This window comes from Diadema setosum, chromosome 1, assembly GCF_964275005.1.
Source record: "Diadema setosum chromosome 1, eeDiaSeto1, whole genome shotgun sequence".
NCBI classification, from domain to species: domain Eukaryota; kingdom Metazoa; phylum Echinodermata; class Echinoidea; order Diadematoida; family Diadematidae; genus Diadema; species Diadema setosum.
Genome location: NC_092685.1, coordinates 29,558,335 through 29,584,625, shown reverse-complemented (window position 1 = coordinate 29,584,625; position 26,291 = coordinate 29,558,335). Strand labels below are relative to the sequence as shown.

The window sequence follows — 26,291 nt, the reverse complement described above, 5'->3', positions numbered from 1 at the left end:
CGCTCATGGAGGAAGACTACGGATTCACCATTTTGATATTGCACGCTCTTTGTGAATCTAGGCTGCCGAAATAGAGTCCCCCTTATTTCATGTACTAGTATTTTGAAAGAAAGCCTTTCTAGATAGCCTCCGAGTGAGATGCAAAACCTTGGAGAGGAGTTGAATTGCGAAGAGATGATCTGCAATGGAAGAGAAACAAACGATTTCTGATCAAATCATGAGAATGATGACCACACAGTCATCACAGGTTTTGAGCAGCACGTCTATAGGGTCGCAGTACGATTTGTTTTGCAGCGGGATCACACTATAAAAGTCGAGAAACTTATCTGATCCAACTTTCGCTATTTGCGTGATTAAGGACCTTTTTTTTTCCCTCTTTATATTTCCCAGTTTGTAGACAATGCGTAATCTGTGTTATGGTCCCGCTGGCTCTCTTCCTGACTCCGTATATATCGATCAAAATGACTCCACGACAGCTACATCTACAGTCTTGAGAAGACTTGAGAGAAGTTTGTATTTAGATATAAGGGATGATGCACCATTACGATTACTTTATTAAGGTATTTCACCTCGCGTAAAGGACGAGTATAGAGCAAAACAAAAGGAAGGTAGTCATGCGATGGGTGCGAAATGTGTCCACGACAGCGTGAGGTGGGTTCTTGATGAACTAGCGGCAGATGGTAGGGTCAATCTATGTATTCATGAGAACCTCCTGCTTCGCTTGGTTGGGGGGGGGGGGGGCAAGGAATAGGGAAGGGGAAGAGAAGGAGCGGATGAAAATGAAACAAAGAAGGGGAGATGCTGCAGCGGTCTAAATTAAAACATTAAAGCGACTACCAGTAAATATGGTGATTGATGAGGGTATAGGTGCATTTGAACTATGTTTTCTGAAGCAAAGCGATATAAAGAAAATACAAAGAAAGAAAAAAATTCACTTACTAGCATACTGAAGTAGCACTTCACATACATCTTTCAGAAAGTAGGGGGAATCATATTACTCAACATAATTATGTCAGTAACAAAGCGAGGGAATGTGTACTTTGCATTAAAGAATGGACTTTTGTGAAAATTTCTTTATTTTATATTGTGGTACATTTCGTGCTGCCACGAACTGTAGTATAGTCTTCTCATCAGAGACGGCTGAACCGAAACTCATAACTTTTGTCCTAGTTTCCTTAAACTTCGCTGATGTGTTCTGCTGATATCACTCAATTCACATATTGCATAGGTTTCAAAGTTGCTTCTAATTATATAATTAGGGCCTTGTTGATGGTGTCTTTTTCCAGTTACCAATTTCGTAGTCACACATCCATGACCCATGAATCCAAAATGACGACGCTCATTGAGAAAAGAAAAATGTGGAAAATTTTGCCAGATATTCCGAGTAAACAACCACATTTGCCGCCCGAGGCGCTTCATTGAGTTTCACTAGGAGGAAGACAGGACAAAAAAATGCAGGAGGCTGTATCAATAAACATAATATCCATGAAGCGTTGCCAATTACATACCACAGACATTTTCAGCCCATTTCTGCCCTTGTGCAAGCGCTTTTCTCAAAAATTCCTCTAAACGAGAAAAGTATCACATAAATTGCACGCTTCAATCACTTTCACTGCTTCGGTGTCTCTCTGTCCGCTGTCATAATAGGCAGCTTTTTTCTGTTTTTTAGTCTGGATGTTTCAGGATAATATGGAGTAGAAGAAAGGAGAAGGAGAAAACAAAGAACGAGAAGATGAGGGAAGTGGTGAAGAAGGATAGAGAAACGAAGAAAAAGAAGAAGAAGTGGAGGACAGGAGAAATGAAGAAGAGGAAGAAGAAGATACAGTTTGTAGATATTATTACCACTATAGGCCTACAAAGAAAGGCCAACTCTTCGCGCAAGATTTTCTCAGGTCTACAGGGGAAGAAATGCTTAGAAGAATGTTACCATTGCAAATTCATTATCGCTTCGAGAATGAAATGATCTAACAATATTACTTCCTTCTTTTGTATTGAATGAAATTTATATCGAATTCTAATCTATGTGCGAGCCAGTGGAAGGCTTGCCTGCATGTGCTGACGCAGTGATGATGGCAACTTGTTTCAAGCAAGGAGTTGTTTCAACTGTGCACATAGTTATGTACATTATATTATGCGCTATTTTCGGTTTTCCTGCCTTTAAACTCTGCACAGATGGTGGTTATAGAGGGAGGCAGAGAAAGAGGAAGGGGGGAAAAACATGGGAGGGATGCAAATGGGGAAGGGAGAAGGGAGAACGCCTGGGAGGAGGCACCGCCCGACGAGCCAGAATCTTCCCAAGATGTATCTCGCCGATCCCAAGGGCTAAACACGCCATCTATACGAAACCGGACGGAGTGCGCCACGTTGAGTGAAATGCGGAACGTATTCTGGGCCTCCTTATCGCTTTATTCATTTCGAGATGGAAATGACTGGAAGTTACCTGCCAGAGCAGCCTTATTAATTTTCGTTCGATATAGAGACGATGTCCTCCCCCCCCCCTCCATATTCTTTTTAACCTGCACACTCTTTGGGTGGCACAATAATATCATTCACACAGGAAGCTGTGCTGTTAAAAGAAGCTGCCTGCTTGCCCCAGGGATCTTTTGACACAGATTGAAACATATCTATTTCTTGGCCACGCGGTTTATCTCATTGTGTTCATTTTAAGCATTTTAAGATTGTGGTATCATGAATAGCACTGGTATTACCTGTTCAGTAATATACTTTCCTATCTCTTGCAACCCGCAAGTGTTCACACGTTAGATTAGACTTCATCAAATTAACAAGAAAGAAAGACAAATCGTTTTGTGAAACACCTAATTTGTCATCTACTGACATGACGGAGAAAGTATGAGTGACTGTCTTTCCTCAACAGGAACCACTTTGTGAAATGTAATAATAATTTTATAAAGACTGTATACCAGTTCCTTCCCGCTGTTGTGCGATTAGCTACGCACGCTGCGATTGGCCACTAGTAGCTGATCGTGGAATTTTTTATTATGTCTATATACTACCACACTATAGGCCGCTATTGAAATCATGGCTTGATTTGTGGAGTAATCGTGGTTATCGTATTGGATCTTATCAGCTCTTGAGATCAGTCGTGGCAATCGCATTGATCGTAGACAAGTTTTGAACCGTCCAAGACTTTAATGTGCTCATTTTCCTGCACTATTGTCATTCCATTCGCTTCAATAAAACATGAAATATTTCATTTAATCATTACCTGTTTATTTATATTTCCAAGTGTTCAAAATGATACTCACTGAAGGAACAACGTTGTTACGTTGTATAGTAATACCAAATTGAAAGTACTTTTTTTGTATTATTTCAATGGAAGTGAATGAATAATATCGAGAAAAAAAAATGCTGCACCAACGACAAATCAGTATTTTATCATGGAGATTTACAGACCAATCATCGTCTCATTATAGGAGCGAATTTATCATCACGCTCCCCATAGTCCGTTGGCAGGATGAATCCGAATTAGGTCAATGCCGAAGTGTCCCGCATTTCGATCCTTTACCCACCCGAAATACCCGCTTGTCGGGGGGCAAATTAGCGCCTCTCAAGATACGGTATTCGCCAATTCTGGCATCTCCCGCATCCTCCGCCTGGATCCTGTCTTTCCCCTTCTTCCGTTCCTTCGGTCACGCAGTCCCCATTGGAATCAGCTTTAGCATATATATATTCCCAGTTGAATTTTCGTTTACAAATGGTATCCTAAGGCAAGTGCATTGGCAACACTTCAAAGGAAATCCCGCAACATTTAAGATTTAGTCTGAAAAGAAAGTGTAAAATGTTTAAGGCACAACATTGAAAATATGATCGAAATCGGACAAAAATTAAAGAGGTTTTACAATGAAGAATTTTGGCAGATTTTTATGAAGCAGTTCTTGAGCAGTCAATATGATTTATTCTGCGAATAGTGAGTTGATGATGTCATTGCCTCACAAAACTTGCGATATAGATTGCACATAAAGTCTTTTTTTCAAAAACAATTATGCCCACTCTCAAATCCTAACATATCTGATTGACCTTGACTTTGAAGTTATTCAGCCGGGAGTGGCATTATTTTTGTACACTTTTGAAGCAGAAGAGTGGAATTTTTGTCATATTTTTTTTTCACAAAAAAAGGTGATGAGGTGATGACATCATCAGCTCACTCATTTGCATATTACATCAATTGTTCGAGAACTGCTTTTATCATCAGCTCACTCATTTGCATATTCATATCAATTGTTTGAGAACTGCTTTTTAAAAATTATCGAATATTCAAAATTTCACAACTTCTTTACTTTTAAACCAATTTTGATCAAATTTTCACTGTTGTGCTCGAAAATTTTACTTTTTCTTTTATTCAATTAAACTGTCATACGTGAATAATGTTCGCTGTGTATATCCGTGATATGATTTGACGTTTTAATTACTAATCAAATCATTTGAAATCCCTTTCTTCTGGGGATACGCTGCACACTATTTTGCACATTATGTTTGTTTCTAGTTCCAAACTGAATATCAATAGTTTTGGGGAAATATTTTAGGATCGCATGCTACCACTTGCACTACAGAGTCCACACCACTTTAATAATAATTGTAATTGGATATCAGTTAGTTTCATCTGCACGGAATGATTCGTAAAAATCTACGAAAGTTCATAGAAACGTCAAGAGCAACAACAACAAAATTATGTTTCTTGTCAAGTGTTTAAAAAGATATAGAAACTGCATGCGAGATATATAATCTTCCAACGGGACGCATACACTTAAGAGGAATCCAGTTCAAATATAAGTTAGTCTGATAGAAAAGAGTACAACGGTAAAAATTTGACTGAAATCGGATGAAACATAAGGAAGTTATGACATTTTAAAGTTTTGTTAATTTCTGCAAAACAGTTCTTGTACAGTGGATATGAATATGCAAATGAGTGAGCTAACCATGTCATACCCTCACAATTTTCCATTGATCGTGTAAAAAAAAAATGACTCAAAATCAATGTTTCTGTCATTGAAGTTTGAAATATGATGTTATTCCTGGTTTAATCAAGGAGGTACTCGCCTAGTACCTCCTTGGTTTAATAACTTAAGAATAGTGATCAGTTATATATATACCAGGATTTGAGCCTCGGGCATAATTGCGTTTGAATGAAAAACTGGAAATTTCAAAATTTTATGTACAAACTATATGGCAAGTTGTGAGGAGAAAACATGCTCACTTTGCCATTTGCATATTCATATTGACTTTTCAAGAACTGTTTCCTGAAAAATCAGCAAAACTCAAAATGTCATAACTTCCTTACTTTTCACCCGATTTCTTTCAAAATTTTACCGTTGAACTTGTAATATTTTACTCTTTCTTATCAGACTAACTTACATTTGGACTGGATTTCCCCTTTATAGCTCTCGGTGGCAAAACTTCGAGGGTTTCGAAGTTGCTACGTGATAAAATGGATCCGCAAGCTCTTCAGGAGATCTTTGACCAAATGCGACGAAGCTGTCAGATCATCAACGCTCTCAGACGGGATACAGAGATATGATTGACGGAACTGGAACGTGCTTCCGACTGCCCGAAAGGCAGGCATCTCTCCTCGAATCATTGTTTTGAGGGATGATTATCCACTGTCCCTCCTCCCCAAAACAGGTGCACTGACACGAGCACCATGGGAACACACACCTCGCATGCACAAACACACACATACACACGCATTATTTGTATTCAGTAATATCTATTCACTTCTATTCAAATAATACACGCACACACACATGCACACACACACGCTCACACACGCTCACACCCCATACCAGCTAAGTGCTAATCTTACAATTATGATCTGACCTTCTGAGTGAAAAAAAAAAGGGTATGACCACTCCACTTTCAAGATGATGAGCATATTTTTCCCGCGGGAGAGGGGGTGGGGAAGGTGGCTGCGAACACCACGCCCCTCATTTCCGTCGCCTGCTGACCACGCGGCGGCTCACGCAGTATCTCGCAGCGTCAGGGTATGGACCCAAATGAAGCTCCTTAATGGACCCTAGGGTCCATGGTCAGGGGAACTTATCATATTTGAGATAACGCGTTTATCTTTTACACCAGTGCAATCAATCTTGATTGATTGATTGATGTCGTAATCCCAGACTTTCGTCCCCACTCCCCCCCCCCCGAATAGACACTTTTCGTCTTTATATACACCAATTTATTAAGACGTGGATGATAGACTAACCGACCTTGACTCTTTTATGTCATACGAATTATTGGGGGAGGGGGCAGGGGGGCAGGGGGAACTTATGGATGGGAATGGACCAACCAAATAACGGTCGATCGAGTTCTTTCTCTCTGCGAGAAAGGACCAGAACCAGAACCACAAAACCAGATCTTTTCGACTAACTTCCTCTTTTTGATATTAAACTGACGATACAAAGAACATGACCAGGTCGGTGTCTTTGGGTTGTTGTTGATTTTTTTTTTCTGCTGTGAAGTGGCAGGAATTGAACGATCATTTTTGTGGATTTTTTTTCCTTCTCCAAAATGTTCACGTCGTGTTGTGATGCAGGTAAGCATTATAAATTTTAGTTTGCTCCTCGCCCTCACACGACGGTGACTCTGAAATGAACTGATCTTTTTGTTGATTCACGCAACCCACGGTGATATACTACAGGGAACAAACAGGCATTTGCTGTAGATTCAAGAATTTTCCCTCCCCTTTCCGGAATGAGGAGAAATAATGATATTGATTTACATCTATATAAGATATGAAACATGTAGCATCTTTGTTTATTTTCACGAATTTGGGGTTTTATCATAATTTTTGACGCACGTCATCAGAAGGAAGTAGTTTCGACAAATGTGGCACGTTACCCTGATCAAGTCGCAAACATTACAGCTGACAAAATAAAAAGTTTGAAATGAAAATGGGGAAGTCGTATATTTTTTTAAAGATCGATTGTTTGATAGATAACTTCCTTCTTTTCGAATTCTGGAGCCCAAGAATAGGATAAATCTTCATGAAGCATGTCACTGTGGCGTTTTGAATTGATCTAAATTGAATGCCTATAAGACTTTGCACGCGTGACTTCATCTAAACGTCAAAAACATCCAATTTTCTTTCAACTATGTATGACCAGCTCAATTACCCATCTAAAGATGTCACACCTGGGTGATTGCTAATTGGCGCCTAAACATCAGTCGCCGATTAGACATCGTTTTTTAGAAAGATGACAGCCCGTCGTCGAAACTGTCACAGGTATATAGATACAACAATTATTGGATGTGTTTAGAGAACTCAGTACTTCTATCGTCAACCATCCTTATGAACTTATTTCGCCTTGATCTTTATGATGTTTGGGAGACTTATTACAGATAACATCATCACCTCACCATGATTTCATTTGAAATTCCATAACTTTGTTCTTTACAGATGATGAATTATTCACACATTTTTCATTCTTCTACTTGTTCAATTTTACTCTGCGAAAGTCGTGTTAAACTTAAGGTCGCCTTTTCACTCAGGGAAAGTTTTAATTAAAGAAAAAAAAATGAATAAATGAAGTATTTTCTAGCCGGTATATAATGGGAGAAAACGGCAGAAGAATGAAATTACAATACACGTGTACATCTATCTAAGACATACTTGGATGCAATGTATATAACCACGCGCGTAGTTTTTAAACATCTCATAGGTTGTAGTTTTCATTTTATTAGGGTTAGGATATATAAGGATTAGGGTCATTGCTCGATCAAATTCATTCCAAAATTGCTAGATTGAATGCGTTGATATTAAATATTTCAATCCTATCCTTCATCAATGAATAATAACTAATACAAAATAGCAACTTTCTGAAATAAAGTTATGGTCTTCCTCTGTCTGTCTTTAATTCTCCACACCTTTTGTCCCTCCCCTTATCTCTCTCTGTCTCCCTTCCTCTCAGAAGAGGGGATGGGGTTGCATTCGAGTACTCCTTTCGTTTCGTGATATCTCAAAAGTGTCAGTGTAGTTGACGTTTACAGCATGTTTTCGCGATGAAAGTGTCAATTTAGACAAACTTGGTTTAAACGAACTTTTATAGAAATATCCCACGTGTATATTATGTATGTGTATATATATATGTATATATATATATATATATATATATATATATATATATATACTTTTGACGACATTTTTTCAGTTAATAAGAATGATAGTTTATCGATTTCAGCTAGTCATGTCCAGTTCAGTTTCGCTGCTTCCTTTTTTCCTAGAAGCATCACTGACTGTGGTCTCTGTGGTTTGCTTTTCGTAATTTCCAATAGAGGTTGAAGCCAATCAAAGGTCAACGCCCCCTGTACTCAGTCTGTCTCTTCAAGATGGCGCAATCGCTCGTCAACCTGGGGGATCTTTCATCTACCGGAGGTTACGAGGTTTTCTGTTCTTTTTTATTTATTTCAGTCGAAGTGCAGGGCTCTGGCAGTTTATCCTTGAGTTGCGGCCGGGGTGATTGAGTGTATTAATCTCTGACATTACAGATTTCTCCAATCATTTAGGGGGAAATACCACATGTTGCATCCCGGCTTCCCCGGCGACAAAACTGACAGACACATGATTGGGCGCCGCAGATACGACTCGCTGGAAACTCGAGTGAAAAGAAGGGGTCGAAACGAGAGTATGATGTCGTTATTCAAAAATTAACCTCATGTACACATTCTAAAGGTCACAATAGTCCATATTCTGATTACAAACGACAAGAAAACCAGATCTGATCGAGATGGATAGGGCCTATACATCATCTGGAATATCCAAGCTCACGTGCGAAATGGGGACTTGCTCTCTGTGGCTTATTATTTGCAAAATGAAATGCCACCTACCCTTGGTACTTTTGAAGAGCTCAGCATTATGAGAGGCTTGCCCCAAATGGGGTACAAGCAAACTATCTGCAGGGGTGGTGGGGGAGGTGGATATGGATAACTATTTTAATGAGATACAGGTGCACTTTTTGGACATCATTCGTATGTGCAATCCAAACAAGAGAAATCGAATGAATAGTGAACACATAATATGTCTATTGTTTGTTTATGTCTGTGTGGAGAAGGAGGAGGGGGAGGGGTTATTTCTCAATTCATTTGTCTATTTTCTCTACTGTACCAATCACCGGGATCTTGACAAAATGGATGAGGAACTATTCATCTATGAAGATATATTGCGGCAGTAGCAATATCACATTTGTTCAGCTTCTCTTTCATTTTGGCAGTCTTCCTGTCCTTTCTTGAAATGGCAGAAAATTGCTTCGAGACAAAGTTGATGTCATTGTGGCTTAAGTTCAGTGCACTTTATCTCCTGTCTGTATCTCATATCAGTATTCAGCGTATTTCACCCTTGTAGTGGACAATACCATGTTCTATATTCGCAGTCAGTTGGAGTGGTGTTTTCTTCAACTTGCTCACCGCATCCCTTGTGTCTGGCCCTGCTCTCAGTTCTCCACAAATTTCATCACATTTATTTTGATCAGAGACTCTGTGTATTGTGGTTTCGGTTTCAACGAAAAGTCATTTTTTTGCCGCCTGTTTGACTGGTCCTGAAGACTGTAGACTAGGGAATGACGAGCTATTCTGGGAAATAATATTGTGCTCGTGCCAAGGTTACCATGGTTACATGGATTATTTCCTTCGATCCAAGACAGCGACATGGTCATGTCCTTCCAACGAGTCCAACATTTCTGGCGTAAGGTGAATGTTGCTTGCCAACTGTATGGTTTCGAGTTAGCTAATTATGTCATATGGACCTTGAACAGTAGTTGAAAGATGATGGGATGATTACAATATGCTTAACCTCTTTGATAGAGGTGGCATGAACTTTAAAGGGGAAGATATTAAACCAGTTTCTCGAATGAGTAAAGAGTTCAAACCATGCAAATCTCGCGAGATACCTCACTTCGCGTCTCTCTCACCACCACGCCGGTCGCTCGTTACTGTTGTAATACTTCCAATAAAGAAGGTCATTAGGTCATTAGGGTAATTGGAACCGTACATCGCGAGACGGACCGGAGTCATTAGCTGGAATTAGTAATCTTGACTTCTCTGGTATCTATCTCAAGGATGACGCACGCTCCCTCTCCTTCCGCTTGCCCACGAGAGAAGGGTGACTCGGAGAGGAGCAGGCGCTGTTGGCACATGAAGTCTTCTTACCTGGGGTCACGCGTCCAGCAGCAGGTGCAGATGTTTTCAAACAGACCGTCTCAGCAATGTTCTGCTCTAGACAGGCGGCCTGTGCGCGATTGCTATCTTGATGACGAGGCCTCCGCTATTCCGGCGTACCGTGATCGAGACAAAACGATCTTGTCGACGTTCGAGGACGTTCAGTCGCTAGAACGCTTTAGGTTACAGACACATTCATACTAATGATTTCTTCTATGCCAGGATAGGAATAAGCAAGTATTATTTCTAGTAACTCCCGTGCAAGAAGCGGCAAGAGAGCATGAAATGACGGTGACATGAAGGATGGATGAATCGCCCGAGTGGAAAGTGAAATTAACTATCACTTCTCACTATATAGTCTCAGTCACATTTACGAACGTCACACATTATACAAAGTTGTTGAAAGCTAGTTTTGCTTTCTCCTTATCCTCTCTACTTACTTGAACTTGTGTTCAAGTACATGTATTTTACTTTGCTGTTAAAAACAAACAAACAATGAATGTTTTTTTGAAGGCAAATTGCCTTACCCAGGGCAACAACCTTTGCGTCTGGGGGAATTGAATGAGGGACCTTGTGATCGATACAGTAATCCGTGGTTATATCCACTGAACCACAGCAGCTTCTCGTGTATGTGATATTACATTATCTAACACTCATTGATGTGACTCTGTTATTCGCTTTGGAACATGAGAGGATTTATAGTAATCAATTTACCGTAATCTCGCTCAGAAATTTCGCATGAGACGATATTTTCCTCCCAAACCGAATTGCTAGAACTGTACGATTAGAAACCAATAATTCTATTCGTATTTTACATTAGTGTACCGTCACTTAATAGTGTTTGATTCTGTCGCATCCACTCGCAGTCTCCACCAAAAGCTATACGGAGTCGTGAAACTACCATTCGTATAGATCGCTAATTTGCAGCCCAGGGGTTGGACAGAAAATTGCCCTCCGCATGCTCTCACTCGGTCCTTTCGTCCATCCCCAAACAGCATGGAATCAGAATTTAGAGCCCGTGTCGTCTGTTGACCAAGGCCATATTTATGAAAATCCACCTTCCCAGGGAAGCAGCTCATGGGGATTATTGTGGCATCAAATGACGTCATTCATAGATCAGTACTAATGGTCGACAAAGTAAGGGGGATTTCGTAGCAAATCCCCACATATATATACTCTGGATATTCTAATGCACGGACTGTAAAATCATAAAGGCCGAAATTGGTATTTTGAAATGCTGTAAAGACCTTGTTATTTTACGTATGTGTCAATCACAAGGTTGTGCACGTGGGACAGGGCCTTGACGTGGTATCTGTGTCTGGCTTTGACGCGTGTGTCATGTTTGTTCATGTGGAACGTGTCCTCCGTTGATGGGCAGGTGTACTCTCCAAACACAAATACTTTGAATCAGGCATTTGGGGTACCAGGGAGGTGGGGTGTACGGTGCAGCCAGTTGAGAGCAGAGAGGTGGCCACCTCCCTGGTTGAGAGTGATTGTTATTTTGCTTCTCGTAATGTTAAAGCAGGGAGGTGGCCCACCTCCCTGGTCAAAGACAGTGAGCTAATTCATCGTGACACAGATTGGAAGGGGTCTACAGACCTATCCAGCTTCGAGTCTCCCAAACACTCCCTTCCCCCTCCCTCCCCAGCAAGGGACCTGGTCTTACCCGGAGATCGATCACGTTGATTGATACCACTTTCCTATGTGACGTCGACTCTAAATCCACTTCGATGCCCAAGGTCCTGCGTATTGTACGAGAGTGCCGTGTGCAAACTATTAAGAGATCTTATTGGTCGGAAGTAGCTTGGGGAGATTCGATGTACATGATAACGATTTGGGACATTGAGGACCGTCTGCCGAAAGGAATTATAGGTTTATCAAGCAATAGTTCCCAATGTGATAAGCAAATTAAGAACATAGTGGAAATATCAGGCAACAGGAGTGTCAGGGGAATGAGGTTGGGGAACGAATTTTTACTTCCCGAAACGTTTCTGTAGGTGTATTATAAAGTTAGAATGCCTGAGGCTTGGCTTGACAACGAAATCCATACCATCAGCTCAACCCACATACTTATATCGATGTAGATTGAACACGCTGACATAACATGGGTATTTTAGAGCACTTAACGAAACACGAGGGCGTATTTTCCTGAAATAACTTTGTGGCGAGACGATTTCGAACTTTGTGGGCAGTTGATAATCATGAGCGATCAACGATGGACCCGATTCTTTACTTCAGCCGAGTCATAATGGTATGCTTTCATTAACCAGAGACCGTCCGATCAGCATAACGGCTTGCGTTCCCAACAAATGTAGGACGTAATTTGGTCGATTTTTCTCAAAGTGCAGAAATACGTTAAAGTTGAGAAGGAGATTTGAAAAGTAATGAGGTGATACATAATAGTGGCCTACATCCAAAAAGTAGGGTAGATGTGATGTTCACCCTGATATACATAATAGAGAGAGGATGGTTTGAAGGCAAAACAATTAATATCCAAGCGCCCGGAACATTATGATACCTGGTATTGTGGAGTGATGGGAAAATTATTCTTCTGTCTGAGCTGCTAGTTGTTTCTATAATTCGCGGGCGGAATTTCAGACCTTAATATTTGTCATTGATTAAGTCTGCGAGGGAATCGACAAAATTATTTTGCTGACAGCTGCGTATCCTAAGTGGGAGACTTGATAAATCACAGTATCACGAGATTAAAAAAAAAATGAAAAAAACTTTCTACCCTCAAAATAAGTATTCGTCCCTATCTGCCAATCTATATGGTTTGTGTGTGTGTTTTTTTTTTTCCAGCTCATCTAACAAATACCCTAGATCGTCTACCCTTTCATGTGAAGATTTCTTAATAATGATACACATATTACATGTCCATGTTTAAAGATATCTGTGCGTGGTTCGCGCCGTCAACCCCATATCTCTGTTTGACCGGACGACATCAAGTGCATGCGAAGTATCCACAAGGCTCATTGAATGCCGACTGTACAGTAGGTCGTAAATATCTAAATATATTTCTCATCAAAACAAAAGCACAGAAAAGTGAGCGATTCGTAAAACCAGCCGGGCGTAATGAGCACTTTGTTAGATCAGTTTTTTAAACACGAGGATCACTCCTTTGTTTACCTTCTGCGTACTGGAGACGGATGAGCCATGCATTGATTGTATGGACAATTTCAGTATTTTAGGCAGGCAACATGTTAAGATTCCGCATGACGTTGTACAGGAACTCGAGGTCGTTTGCGAATTTACTAATACATCGATCGTATTCCAGGAGCTTTGTTTTGACCATGGTTATGTTGGTGACCTTGATGTTTTAGATTACGATTTTATGTACCAAAATAAGTGACGTAAGAATACTGATCTAATGACCATGGCTATTAGTGTTCATCTTCGCTCTTTTGATAGCACGCCATCACCAATACACAATCTATGTGACATAGATTTGACCTAGATATTTAATGTTGGTTTGTCTTTTTGTTGTTGTTGTTGTTGTTGTTGTTTTTTTTTTTTGTTTCCGGCATTGTTCTCCAACGTGTGCTTGTAGGCTGAAGTCAGCTGCGATGATTCTGTTTTGCCTCGTGTTGTTTTATTCTTTTGAGATCGTTGAACTAATTCGAGTGATTGTTGTTCTGGCGACCACGTGTAGCAGCCGCACGAGGCATCAGCACGCCCTCAGTTCTGATGACCTCAAAAAATGCCGAATTAGCTTTGTATCTGGCATGATGCACAGGAACCTATGAATTTACGTTTTCTGGTTTTAGACTTGGATAGAAGAATCTGATGAATGCTGCCACCATTTCATGCCATTCATGTTACATCAGATGATCGTGTGGAGTTAGAATTGACGGTATACGTAAAGGGAACGAGCAATGCAATGCAAGATTTGACGCATTGTCGTAAAGATATTAAATAATGTCGTATGCTCAGTGTTATGACCCCCCCCCCCCTTCCGCCCGCCTTGTTATTTTGATTTAGTGTACAATATACAACCTGGTACAAATTACAGTCATGACACATCCAGAAAATAGTGTGCTTATCTGTTTATACATGCGTGCTGGACTTGTCATTGTTGGTGATGTTGTTGTCGTCGTCGTTGTTGTTTTCCGTTGCCCCTGCCATAGAACGAGGCAAAATTGCTGCCTGCGATTGCGATGAAATGTGGCAAACGGTGGTCTCAGAAGAGTTGATCTGAGCTGGACCTTCCATAAAGTAGTCACGTGTTAGTCACGTGGCTGACTCCCATGTATGTTAGACATTTCCTTCTCATCCTGCCAAGATGGCTGTCACATTCTCTCCGCGTCACCCTGCCACGCCCAGTGAACTACTTTCGTCTTCGTACAGGTCTACCACCCGTAATCAATTTCCCGTAGAGACACGGGATTGATATGAAGACAGTTTGAAAAGCTAGCAACATGTTCTGTGTATGTGTGGTGCCCACGTAAACTAATTTGTTTCGCTTCAGTCCTATTTTTTTTTCCCTGCTCAATCTCTCCACAGAGGCGGAGTATGGATTTTGCAGCCCATACTTGTTCTTGTTTTCTCTACGAAGTCCCCCAAATTTGAATTGATAATGATTGTGTCCAGCTTGCTGATGGGTAAGATTTGTTGAGGTATCCACTCTATCTCGCGAAAATCCTCATTTTAAGAATGACATCTTCGACATCAATCGCCCTTTCAAATTATTGTTGGGGCACAGTGCTTACGTCCTTGGACATGTTTCTCTTTTTTCCCCAACAATGCCTCTCTTGGCACATGTGTATAAATGTGTAGGCATACCTGTCCATACTAAAGTAATGAGTATGGCAGGACCCTCTGGGGAAAAATAAATGTTAACACTGGATACCTTGCATATATATAGAACCTTAATCATTATCTGAATATCATCATCATCATTATCTGAATATCATCATCATCATTATCATACGAAAAACATTTTCATAATTTTCTCATCAGTATCATTTTTTTCCTAATTATGCAATTATCCAACTTTCCTCTCATACGCCATTCAGGTAACGTAGTGACCGGTCGCCAAACCTACCCGTCATCGTCGGGCACGTTAACCGCTGCGCTCTCGGGCAACAGGCCCGTGGGTTTCCCCAACTCTCAAGCCCTGGCACGACACACCATACGCGGACCCTGCTTTCGGCGCATCAGCTCCAATAACTGCTACGCCCCACTCAGTGACGACACAACTCTCCATGACGACTGCTGCGCCACGGTTGGCCAAGGGTGGGGCAATGGATGCTACGCCTGCCCACAAGTGCTCGGTAAGCAATGTCCAAGCATGGACCCTACCACTAAGGTCCATGGTCCAAGCAAGGTACGGAATACCGGTAGTTCTACAAGTAGACAAAACGAAACGTAGTAATACAAATCTAAATTGTATCGTGTTAATGGGAATAGATTCAAACCTTCAGACCAGTAAAAGTGCCAAAACGTAAAGGCCCGGTCACTCTGCCCAAAAGTCGCGTAAACGCATGAATCACGCAAGAAATTTAGTTGTGCGTGCTTGTCCGTCGAGAATTTTCGCTGATTTACGCGATGAGAATCACCGATGAATTGCGCAAGAACTACGGAAAGATCAGGCAAAAATCACTATCAAACCACGCACTTTCAGCGCATAGGCACGCTAAGGCCACCCATAGGGCGAATTCGTGGTTGTGCGCGACGACTGATGTCCACGGAAAACCACGCATAATCTGCGCATTATCACTGATGAACCACGTATGAATAGCGCATGAACGCGATAGCGGCAACATTTTCGCGAACGATCACTGATACTCCACGCATATTTCGCGCATTGTTCGCGTAAAAATTACGTAAAACAGCGCAATACTGCGTAAACTTTTACGCGAAGCCGAGTTTTGAGCTGCTCAAAACCTGGAATCTTTAATAAAATGTGACGCCTTTTCTTCCCAAGCCTAGTTATTTTTTCCCACTCTAACTTTCAGGAATGTCTTATTCTTCTTGACGTTGTAACTTGGATAGGTAGCTTGCCACAACCACACACACAAAAGGAAGGGTATAAAGAAGAAATCGACTAATTTCCGCAAACAAAGTTTGGAAAAAAAAAAATCCGTATGAAAGACTCCTAAAGACAATCAGGTCGTAGCCCCTCGTGGAATTGTATGAATGCAGCTGTCCTTTCGTGTCCGCTATTGGCGCGCAATTTGATATGACAGGCAACGGGTCAGCTTGTTTTTGTATTGTGTCTACCATTTCCTGAACTGTCACTGATCGCCATTACTATCATGCGACGACATTCGCGACATGACACGTATGGATCGTCTGCAGGACCAGATTGGTAGAGGGCGCAACAGGCACGTATGTGAGTGCATGTTACTTGTCACATCACTAGTATTGTACCTCTAACTTTATGGAATAATTGTGTTTATCATACGTGATCGCTCGTGGAATGTGCCCTTTAAAAAATAGAAGAAAAAAAACACTATTTTCGAACGTATTATGACAGGGATTTGTGCTGAGAGAGTAAATTACATATGTTTTGTCGGGCTAATGAGACTTACGTGCGCTTTTGATTAGTCTGGAATTGCTCGCTTGTGCAGGTGATTGATTGTTTGTCATCGGTATGTTTGTCGAGACCTTGTGATTTATATACTGTCTACGTTTTTCACCGGTCGTCTGCGTTCGCAGTTTCGGTAGCCATCCGCGTTTATTTAATCGTGACAATTACAAGCCATTGGTTGTTTTTATCACCGGTGGCCGTAACAGAATGTTTACAATGAACGTCACATCGATTTAGAACGCACAATGACGCTGAACGACTTGTGCAAACTGTAATCGCCGTCAGTAAGCAACTAGGAGCAACGTCTGTATTGACGTTTGTCGCCGCGGCGAACATGGCGAAAGGGGAATTCAAAGAATTGTGTTCTTTTATATTCTTTGCTTGCTGTAGCTGTCCTCTCTGAACCCTTGAACAGAATGTCCTGGGTTTGACTCCTGCATCATGTTTGTGTCGATGATACCTATTCTACGTTAAGACTAGTCCTCTTTTGAAACATTATTCAAGGAGAATTCGGGTAAATATGCACGAGGACTGTTACAGCCTTGTTCAAAACAACACTATTAATTTCGTCAAGACTTGTCATGAATTTCAAGCTTCTCAGGTAGTAATCGTATATTCTGGGTTGGAAAAACAAGAAAAATTGTAAAAAAGATTAAAGCAGAATAAAATATGAGAACTATAAAGGAGCTAGACATGCAGCATCTAGAATTACGCATCGTAAAAACAACAGCAGACCACACACTAGAGAGAAGAAACGATTCTGGCTTCACCGCAGCACGCACAATGTGCAATAAGGTGTAAATTTTACAACTTCTTTTTCCGAATTGATTCCAGCCTGAACATGTTTGAGGTGATTCCTCCTGGGGCTATGTGTAGAGTCGAGAGAAAGCATCCATAAATGTTCGAACTGTAAGTCATGCCTCTTGCAATTTCTATACTCATGACAACATTAACGTGCTTGGCGCTCTGTTGTTTTTCACAATCGATGTTCAATTCAGTTCACTTCACATTTTGCCTTTTGTTTTGTTTCCAATATCACAAATTCTTTCAAATACAATTACAAAAAGGCGATGTGATGCCAAAGTATGAACATTTTCTTGATTTAAAATTATTCAATTTCTTCTTGCAATGTGACAGTGATGGTGTCAAATTTACTCAAACTTTACGATTAGTATATAGAGGCCTACAAAAAGACAACAACAACAACAGAGGAATGTACAAATTGGGAGCATTGACATCAAGCTATGGGAACATTTGCTGAAACGCTCATCTGCACAAATTACTGATTGTCATTTACCAGTTTAGGTAGTAAACTTAAACGTCATCATATATTGCGTGTCCACACGTGAACACATATTATCTTCGCTGGATTACACCCAGTTTTATCTGAAGCGTCAATTAAAGAATTACATATGTATAAATTCATGAAAAATCCTAGCTATTCACAGCTCTAGAAAAATCCGTGTAATGAGGCTAGCACCGCATAATTTGTGTCATCATGCACAAAATCAATCAGTAACATGCTTAAATATAATCAAATACACAAAATAGGCATGAAGAGGCAAAATCAGTCATCTGTTTTAAAATTCCAGTATAATTTGTCGAAAGAAGTGTGTTTTAAGTGAGGTTACTTGCCATTTGGATGATCATGCTCTTTCGTTCTTATATTAGTTTCGGTAGCTACAGAATTGCACAATTTGCTAAATTACGTGCACGTATACAAGCAGCCGAGACATAATGCATAAAATGTTGGACAACGCTATAAGATTTTTGTTTGTTTGTTTGTTTGTTTGTTTGTGTGTTTGTTTGTTGATTTGTCAGTTTTAGGTTTTTGGAGGTGTCCTGTTATCGAATAAATTCACCATATTACTAGCCGTCTACGTCGGTCAACGCCTTCGTACGGTCATGTTAATCTATATCTTATTTCGCATGATAGGGAATTAAGATGTGACACAACCGGTCTGAGCAAATTTGAAATAATGTCCTCATCTTACAAGTCATAATCTCCACAGGTCATGAAATAAATGAAACATGGTGAGGGGTGGCATTCACTCTTCCATTTAGGAGGATATCGCGCAATTCCAACATTTCATGAATGCTGCGTTTGAACCTTGTGATATGATTATGTTTCAGTAAGAGAACATAGTAATAGTTCGCCAGAGAAGGAAAGAATGCAATTCGCTGACTAAGCGTTCTGTATCATAATATACAATCTTATGATCAGTTAACAGCATGTACAGGGAAGGTGTCGAGTTGTAGTTTGGGGTTTGTTCTTTTCAGGGAGGCTCCCTGTTCTTTTTCAAGCCCTATATCTCTTCTCTGTTTTGAGTGTGAGTGTGTTGGGTTTTTTTTCTTTCTTTGGGGGGGGGGGGGGAGGAGGGGTTGAAGGTAAGGGATGCAGGTAAGATGTTAGAGGTTCTTTGAAGGCGTTTTAGATAACCGCATTAGTCGAACTTCACCAGGTGGCTGGCTAACATTACAAATACACCTCAGCGAAAGGGAACAAGTTGCAGGTGTGAGCGAGTTTCCCTCCCGAACCGCACATATAGAGTGTACTATAGCAGAAAAGTGTGCTGGTGCTAATGCTCTCCGATTCAGCCATGTGACAGCCCCTTGTATCAGCCACTTTGGAGGTCCCGTCATGTTTACAAACACCGCTGCTTAATCCGCGAAAAAGGGCTGTGAAATTAAGGATTATGTTTCGCCGGTTCCACCGCTGACAGCTATTTTATTCTTCTGTCGGTGAACGCCCGAAGGTCTCCGAGAAAAAAAAAGAAGAAATGAAAGAGAGAAAGGAAGAAAATGCCGAGACTTATTTTCATCGCGAAATTTCTTGAAACCGGCCTGCAATAAAAACGTAAAGGGCCTGGCGATAAAGGTTTCCTCCTTGAACGCTTCCTATGAGCTTGGCAAAGTGCCTGCTTCTGGCCTAGAAAGAAAGGTGTTTTTCCATATTGTTCCAAAAAAACACAGTACAGGACATCGGTGTTTTCACGACAACGACTAAGCACATACTCCTCACGTTTGGCTGTCAATCACATAGCGCTTTGAAGAGTGTTGGTTGACTTCGGGGAGGCACGGTATATATAGCTCGCTTCATTTTGTTCCGAAGGGCATAGCAAGTAGTCGAGGATCTTAAGGAATATCACTCGCGTGAACTTCAATGCTGGACGTAAACATGTTGCAGCATATTTTCAACTGGTCAATGCATCGTGTCGCGCTTTATACATAACGTGAAGAATGAACAAGGAATACAAAAGGGATACTAGACGTAACTAAAGGCTGCTCGAGTGTGAAAACAAGAACCCCAAATGGTGTCACAAAGTATTTCCTAATCTTTTGTTGTCAGCTGAATGCGATCTGACATCCACATATTGATTTAAGTGGTGCTCTAAGACATGTAAGAAGCGCAGAAGCGGCGAGTCTAATCTTATGTTTAGGATCTATTGTTTGCCCGTTTGCAAGTAATTATAGCGTATCGTGCTGTTGTTGCCAATTTTGTGATGTGTTCATGCTATATATATATTTTCTCACACGGAAAATGTAGGTTGTCGGCAAATGATACTGAAAATCAGGATTCTTTGAATACCCATTAAAAATGCGAAAATACCAGGACCTTATTTTTGTGAAATATGTGAAAATCTCTCTCTTTTGGCATCTGTAATGATGCCGCATGACTAGAGAAAGGTTACGTCCTGTGAGTGTGGACCGAATGTCACACGAATAGATTCTAATCCATCCCTTAATGAGTCATCCTCTCGAACACAACAAAATATTGTAAAACGTCATTTTCAACTCCACGTGCCATTAATGTCAACACCGATGTAGGCCCTACTACGTGAAGACGGGTCCATCAGCAGTAGATGTGAAAAGACGTCACAAGATTTACAACATCGTATTCCATGCCTCTTTGTTAAAACTTAGTCAGTATGTCATGTGATAATATGTCACGTGGTACGGAGTGAAAGTGACTGTCATTGATGAAAAAAAGGAGAAAATAATGACTCCAGTTGTCGTATCTTCCACCACCCCCTCCATTCTATTTGTTTCTTTGTTTCTTCTGAAAGCCACACTTTAATATCACAAGATACGAGGTCAGTTTAGGTGATTAGTTTTTACATTGACGGCTGTGATATGCCATTTTCGTCGTTTTCTGTATTTTCTGGGGCACTGCGTTTGTGGTTTTTCAGAAACTAAATCTTCGCGTATAAGCGAAAAACCCTGAAGTTTGCGTATGTGCCCTCCATATCGCCTGTGGTGATGAACTGAGGTCGGTAACATGAGCAAACCAAAAAGGTAAAATATTCTGTAAGGTTTTATTATGATTATTATGAGCAGCTTCTCGTGCAAGTCGCAAGTCGGCATTGATTCCCTAATTACGTCCAGTGTTGCCCGAAGAGATAACTCAGCATTCACAGTTGTGTTCTCTTTTTTTTTCCCCTCTCTCCCTCTCTCTTGTTTTCAGGAAGAGAACTGGAATGTCCACGTGGATTTAAGAAGTCTCCAGATTCGGGAAAATGCATAGGTATGGCTCGATACTAAAATTCATCATAATCATGCCAGTACTGTTTCTTTAGTGTTAGTGAAATTGGAAGGAAACAACGTTCTTGTGTTGATTCGAAACAAGAATGCCGGGAAGTGGATGAGTTGATCGTACTTTGAAGCAGAACTTGTAACGTTGACGATTATTATGTGTGTAGAATGAACCAACTGACGCACTATCAAAGTACTGAGGGCATAGAATGTCTTGAGTGAAGCCGTGTGGATATCACGAACTGGATCGCAACGTCCTTTTCGTGACTTTGGCGGTGGTTTTGTTAATGTAGGAAAGTAATTCAGAATACTTCATTACAAGATGACTGACAGTCCTGTAATTGAAATCAAGAAGAATTGAAGAGGTATCCAAAATCTCTTTACCAAACATTTCGAGAGTTCGATGTAAAAGACGGACACTTTGATTGATATGAAACCCAATCTCACTATTTTGGTGTCATTCAGTGTAGATGCACGATAATAATGTTTCATGCTCGATAATCATTCCCTCGTTACTACATTATTGTCTCATTTTCATTATGTTCTCTCCTTTTTTTTTTCTTCCTTTTTTTTGCGAAGATGTTGACGAGTGTGAGGCGTTCGAAAACATCTGCATGCACGGACGCTGCCTGAATTCCCACGGAAGCTACCGGTGCCGCTGCGACGAAGGGTACATGTCTGACTCGTCCGGAACACAATGCGTCGGTGAGTCGACGTGCAATTCAACCCTGTATCAAAGTTGGCTGTTCATATCAAGAATGAAATCAGGCGAACAAGATTTATTATAGGGAATGCTTCAAAATCGGACCAATAAAGAAAATCATGATACTTTTTCACATATTTCAACGAAACAGCGAAATTAATGGCAGCCACGTGAGCAGATGGGAGGAAATGTTAATGTCATCACATTTGATCTCTCCATAAATCATAAATCCTCACTACTATCTTATGACAGAAACCACTGGGAGAGTTGCGAGTCGATGATATCAGTGCCTCTTCAAATTTGGGCGTGTGGATGTAGCCGATGAAAACATATGAAACACTAGAATTCCACAACAGTCTTATTTTGTTCGATTTTAATGAAAACTACCATTCATCCTCTGCTTTCATTCTTGTGGAGTTAGAAACGATGCAAACCAATACAATGATAAGTTGTCATGGTTGTCTAAATTTGAGTGCTGCGAGAGCATGGACATAACATGAATTATGATAGATTATCAATACGGATCATATATCCATCGTCTGCCTGACTTGAAGCTATTCCACACCATGAGCTCGTTAAATGAGTACGAGATTCATATTTACGCTATATATCGGGTTATCAGCAATTGCAATTTGACAAAACATTGTGTTCATTGATGAACCAGTAGCAGCAGCCTCTTCTCACAATCCATTGATTAAATTGCAGCCCATCCGCCTCGACAGAATTCGGAACTCGATCGTGGGATAAAATGTTTAAACTGAATGAGTATCTCACCCATTGAATAATATTCGAGGGTTTATCTGGTTGACTCAAGACTCCACGTAAACGTCGTAAGGTCGTGTATAGCACTGTCAAGGAGCGGGGAGCTGCATATTCTGTAATGGATGTGGGGTAAGAGGGTTCGGGTTAGGTACCAATGGTATGGAGGGTAAACATTGCTGAAGTGAGCTCTTCAAAATGGCTAGACTATCTCAAAAGCTGATGTCCTTTGAGTGTCTTCCAAATCCCACCTTTTGTCCATCCGCGTGGTACTTGTCTTATAAAGTGAAAAAAAAAAATCTTGAAATTCTTGATTACAATCAACCATCTCAATGGAAGTGTGTGTTTCAGGGTCTTGTATATGGTAGGGGATCGGGTGCTTACATGTGTCAAGTCAAGTGAAGGGCTACGAATCATAGTGCATTAAAGATATGGGACAGAGATATCTCACACCTCAGCGATATGAGTGTATATGTTCAAATCCCAAGAGCCCAGACCACCATGTAAAGGGCGGGGAAATGTGTGTGGTCCGACATGATACGCACATTAATTCGCCTTCATCTCGCTCTACTGGACAAATCTAAGGACATCCCATCACGTTCTAATGCCTGATAACCTATTGAAGACGACTTCTCCTGCCCGAAGAAAGAGGAGGAAGAGGATGAATGGGGGGGGGGGGGGGGAGGAGGAGGAGGTACCAGTCAAGAGGAACAGGAGGAGGATAAGGAAGAGTTGGGGAGGAAGAGGAGGGGGAGAAGGAGGAGGAGGAAGAGGTGGAGGATGATGAAGAAGAAGAGGCGAGAAGGGGGACGTGGAAGAGGAGGAGGAGGATGAAGGGGAAGGGGAGGGGAGGAGGATGAATTTGAAGAGAATGAGAAGGAGATGGAGGAGACTAATGCTAGAGGAGTTTGAAGAGGAGGAATGTGAAAGGTATGGATGAAGCTACATACAAGAAAATTAAGTAACATTACCCATATCGTTCAGGCAGAGCTAAATGATGATTGTGATTTTTTTTTTTTTTTTTTTGCCCGGGGATGAAACACTTCATTTAATTCAGGTTTGTTATCCCACGACGTCTGCTTAACCGCCTTTATGTAGGATTTGGTCCTAACTGCAAAGCAGTGTCGTGTAATCACGAAGAGAAGTGAGCCTTTGATGATTTTGGTGTCTTTTCCAGTTGTTATTTTCGGCACAATACCATCCGTCGCCCGTTTTACCGGTCATCTTTCAATCGAATTGAGACGCATCTTTGACGACACGCTTGCACGAAAAGAAAGTCGTCGAGATAATACGAGTATCACTTGCTTGGCAAGATGAATACATTGGGAATTATAAAGTTGTTCCATACAGTTCTTAGTGTTGACAGATTATTGGAGTCCTCTTTGATTCTCGAGTTTGCGGGCAACTGTCTGCCGAAACTACTGGTCTTAAGTGGTGGCACATGGGAGAATGTCTAAGGTGAAACTTGCCGCCCATTTCATGGATCAAATATGTATAATATGATATGGCAGACAAGGAGAAAATAGATGTAAAGAGAAATAAAAAGGGGAGAACAACAATAAGCATCATTTGGAAGAGATTTATAAAGGAGAAACAAAGACGGAGTTTGAAAGAGGAAGGGACAAGAGAAAATGACGATGATGGTGATGAAGAGAAGATGATGTTGAAATTGGAGGAACGAGGAAAAGAAAAAAAGACGGCAGAAGATTAGCGACAGAAAGACGAAGTGGAGTATGGGGTAAATGTTGATGCTGGCGTGCTGTGTCTGCACACATAGAACAGTCATTCTTCAAAGTCCCAGTAACGCTTCTGAAAGTAACCGTTTGTTAATCAAAATAGGGGAGAAAGAGGTGTCTGTTAGATCTGTTCGAGAGGATAAGGGGTACACTGGGATGCAAAATTTCGTTCATATTGATCCCCCCCCCGATTTTTTTTTTCCCGCCAGGGATCTTCACGGTCTTCAACACACACTCTGTCCTAGTTGTTTCTTTGTTTAAACAGTGTCTAATGGAAATCCGGACGCTCTCTCTGGCACGAGAATTCCGATACATCAAAAATGATGGAGAGGTCAAAGTTCAACATGACTTCCAAGTACCGTCCATCATTGCACATGAATTATACTCTGTCACAAATAACCCCATATAATTTCATTTATGCATGGTTGTTTGTTTGTTTGTTTGTTTGATTTATTTTTCTTCCAACACAATTTCATACATAAATCAAAATTATTTTCCGTAATATCACATGGAATATCAGTAAGCAGATTACAAGTACATGATTCAGAGAAGGAAAATCAATGTGTAAATTAATTTCATTAACAAATTATAAATCGTATTACCAATTTTCCAAATAATTATCTGAGAAATTATGCGGAAGAAGGACTGCCACTATAAGCAAAAGCTTGAGCACGTGGCAGCCCAGAGACCTATCTACATAATACACAAAAAAATTATATTGTTTGCGGAATGGAGAAATACTACAAAATATAAAACACTGTAAATACATTGTTTTTTTACATATGTATAGTGCATAGGTACGAATAAGAGTAACGTGAAATATGATGATGATGATGATGATGGTGATGTATGATGATGTTGACAGGTTAATGATGAAGAAAAATGTGATAATGAAGATGAAAGTGATAGTGGTGATGCTGAAGATAATGAGAATGAAATGAAATGATAGACACAGAAACATTGCGTATATTTATTGTAGTTTTAAATCCAATTTACAGGAAAAGAAATGTGCTCGACGCTTATAAGCCCCCCCCCCCCAAAAAAAAAAAAAATCTTTTAACCTTTAGCCATGTCATCATGTCATCACAAACAATCTAAAAAACCGGATTTTTTTGTGTGTGTGTTTTACGTCGACTCGTAAAAGTCTGTTTATTTCTATAGGTTAAATCCGTAATGGGTTCGTGAAGCACACACAGCAAGGACAAACAAAGATTTCTGTGCGGTTCGGTTAAGAAGGGGGTGAGGAAAATTCTCAAGATTCTCAAAACGGAAGATTCGCAATTTTTAGGGGTGGGAGGTTGAAGTAATACATTGGGAGAGATGACCCATGCTTCAGCAAATCTGGGAAAGGCGCAACCAATTGCAGGAATTCTGTCCATGTAGAGGGCGTGCCATACTTTCAGCAAGGCTCTCGCCAAATCTTGCATGGAACATTGCTTGGCAGCCTTTCTTCTCTGGGTTATCTCGTATGTTTCGTCAATCACGCCCGTGTATTAGTGGTAGTTTTCCGCCATTAACCATTCGTACCTCACACGACAAGAATGCCACGAAATCCCTAAATACAAGAATAGGTGTGTTTATTATCATCCATTGTAAATGAAGCAGATGGCATTAATAAGAATCGGCCGACGAAGAAATTATAAGCGGTGATCCACCAGAGAGCAGAACTTGATTTTGTTTGCGTCAGAGCTTTCCTCCAAATGAAGGTATTATTGTATATGTTGCAGTTACTTTCATAGTTTACAAATCACCAGAACAGATTTACAAATGGAATATTTACCTTACAAATGTTTTAATCATGTACGATAATAGCGAAATAACGACGGATCCGCTGATCAGAGTACCACACTCCGAACTGGGT

The 26,291-nt window shown here is 40.7% G+C and overlaps 1 protein-coding gene across 1 annotated transcript in view; it reads left to right on the top strand.

Annotated features, from left to right (window-relative positions):
- The window catches only part of LOC140230397 (uncharacterized), a 121,902-nt gene that overhangs the window by 9,134 nt on the left and 86,477 nt on the right, over window positions 1-26,291 (top strand). The window contains exons 3-5 of the mRNA XM_072310582.1: window positions 15,183-15,440; window positions 21,165-21,224; window positions 21,812-21,937. Of these exons, the coding sequence (XP_072166683.1) occupies window positions 15,183-15,440; window positions 21,165-21,224; window positions 21,812-21,937 (444 nt within the window). The remainder of the gene's footprint in view (window positions 1-15,182; window positions 15,441-21,164; window positions 21,225-21,811; window positions 21,938-26,291) is intronic.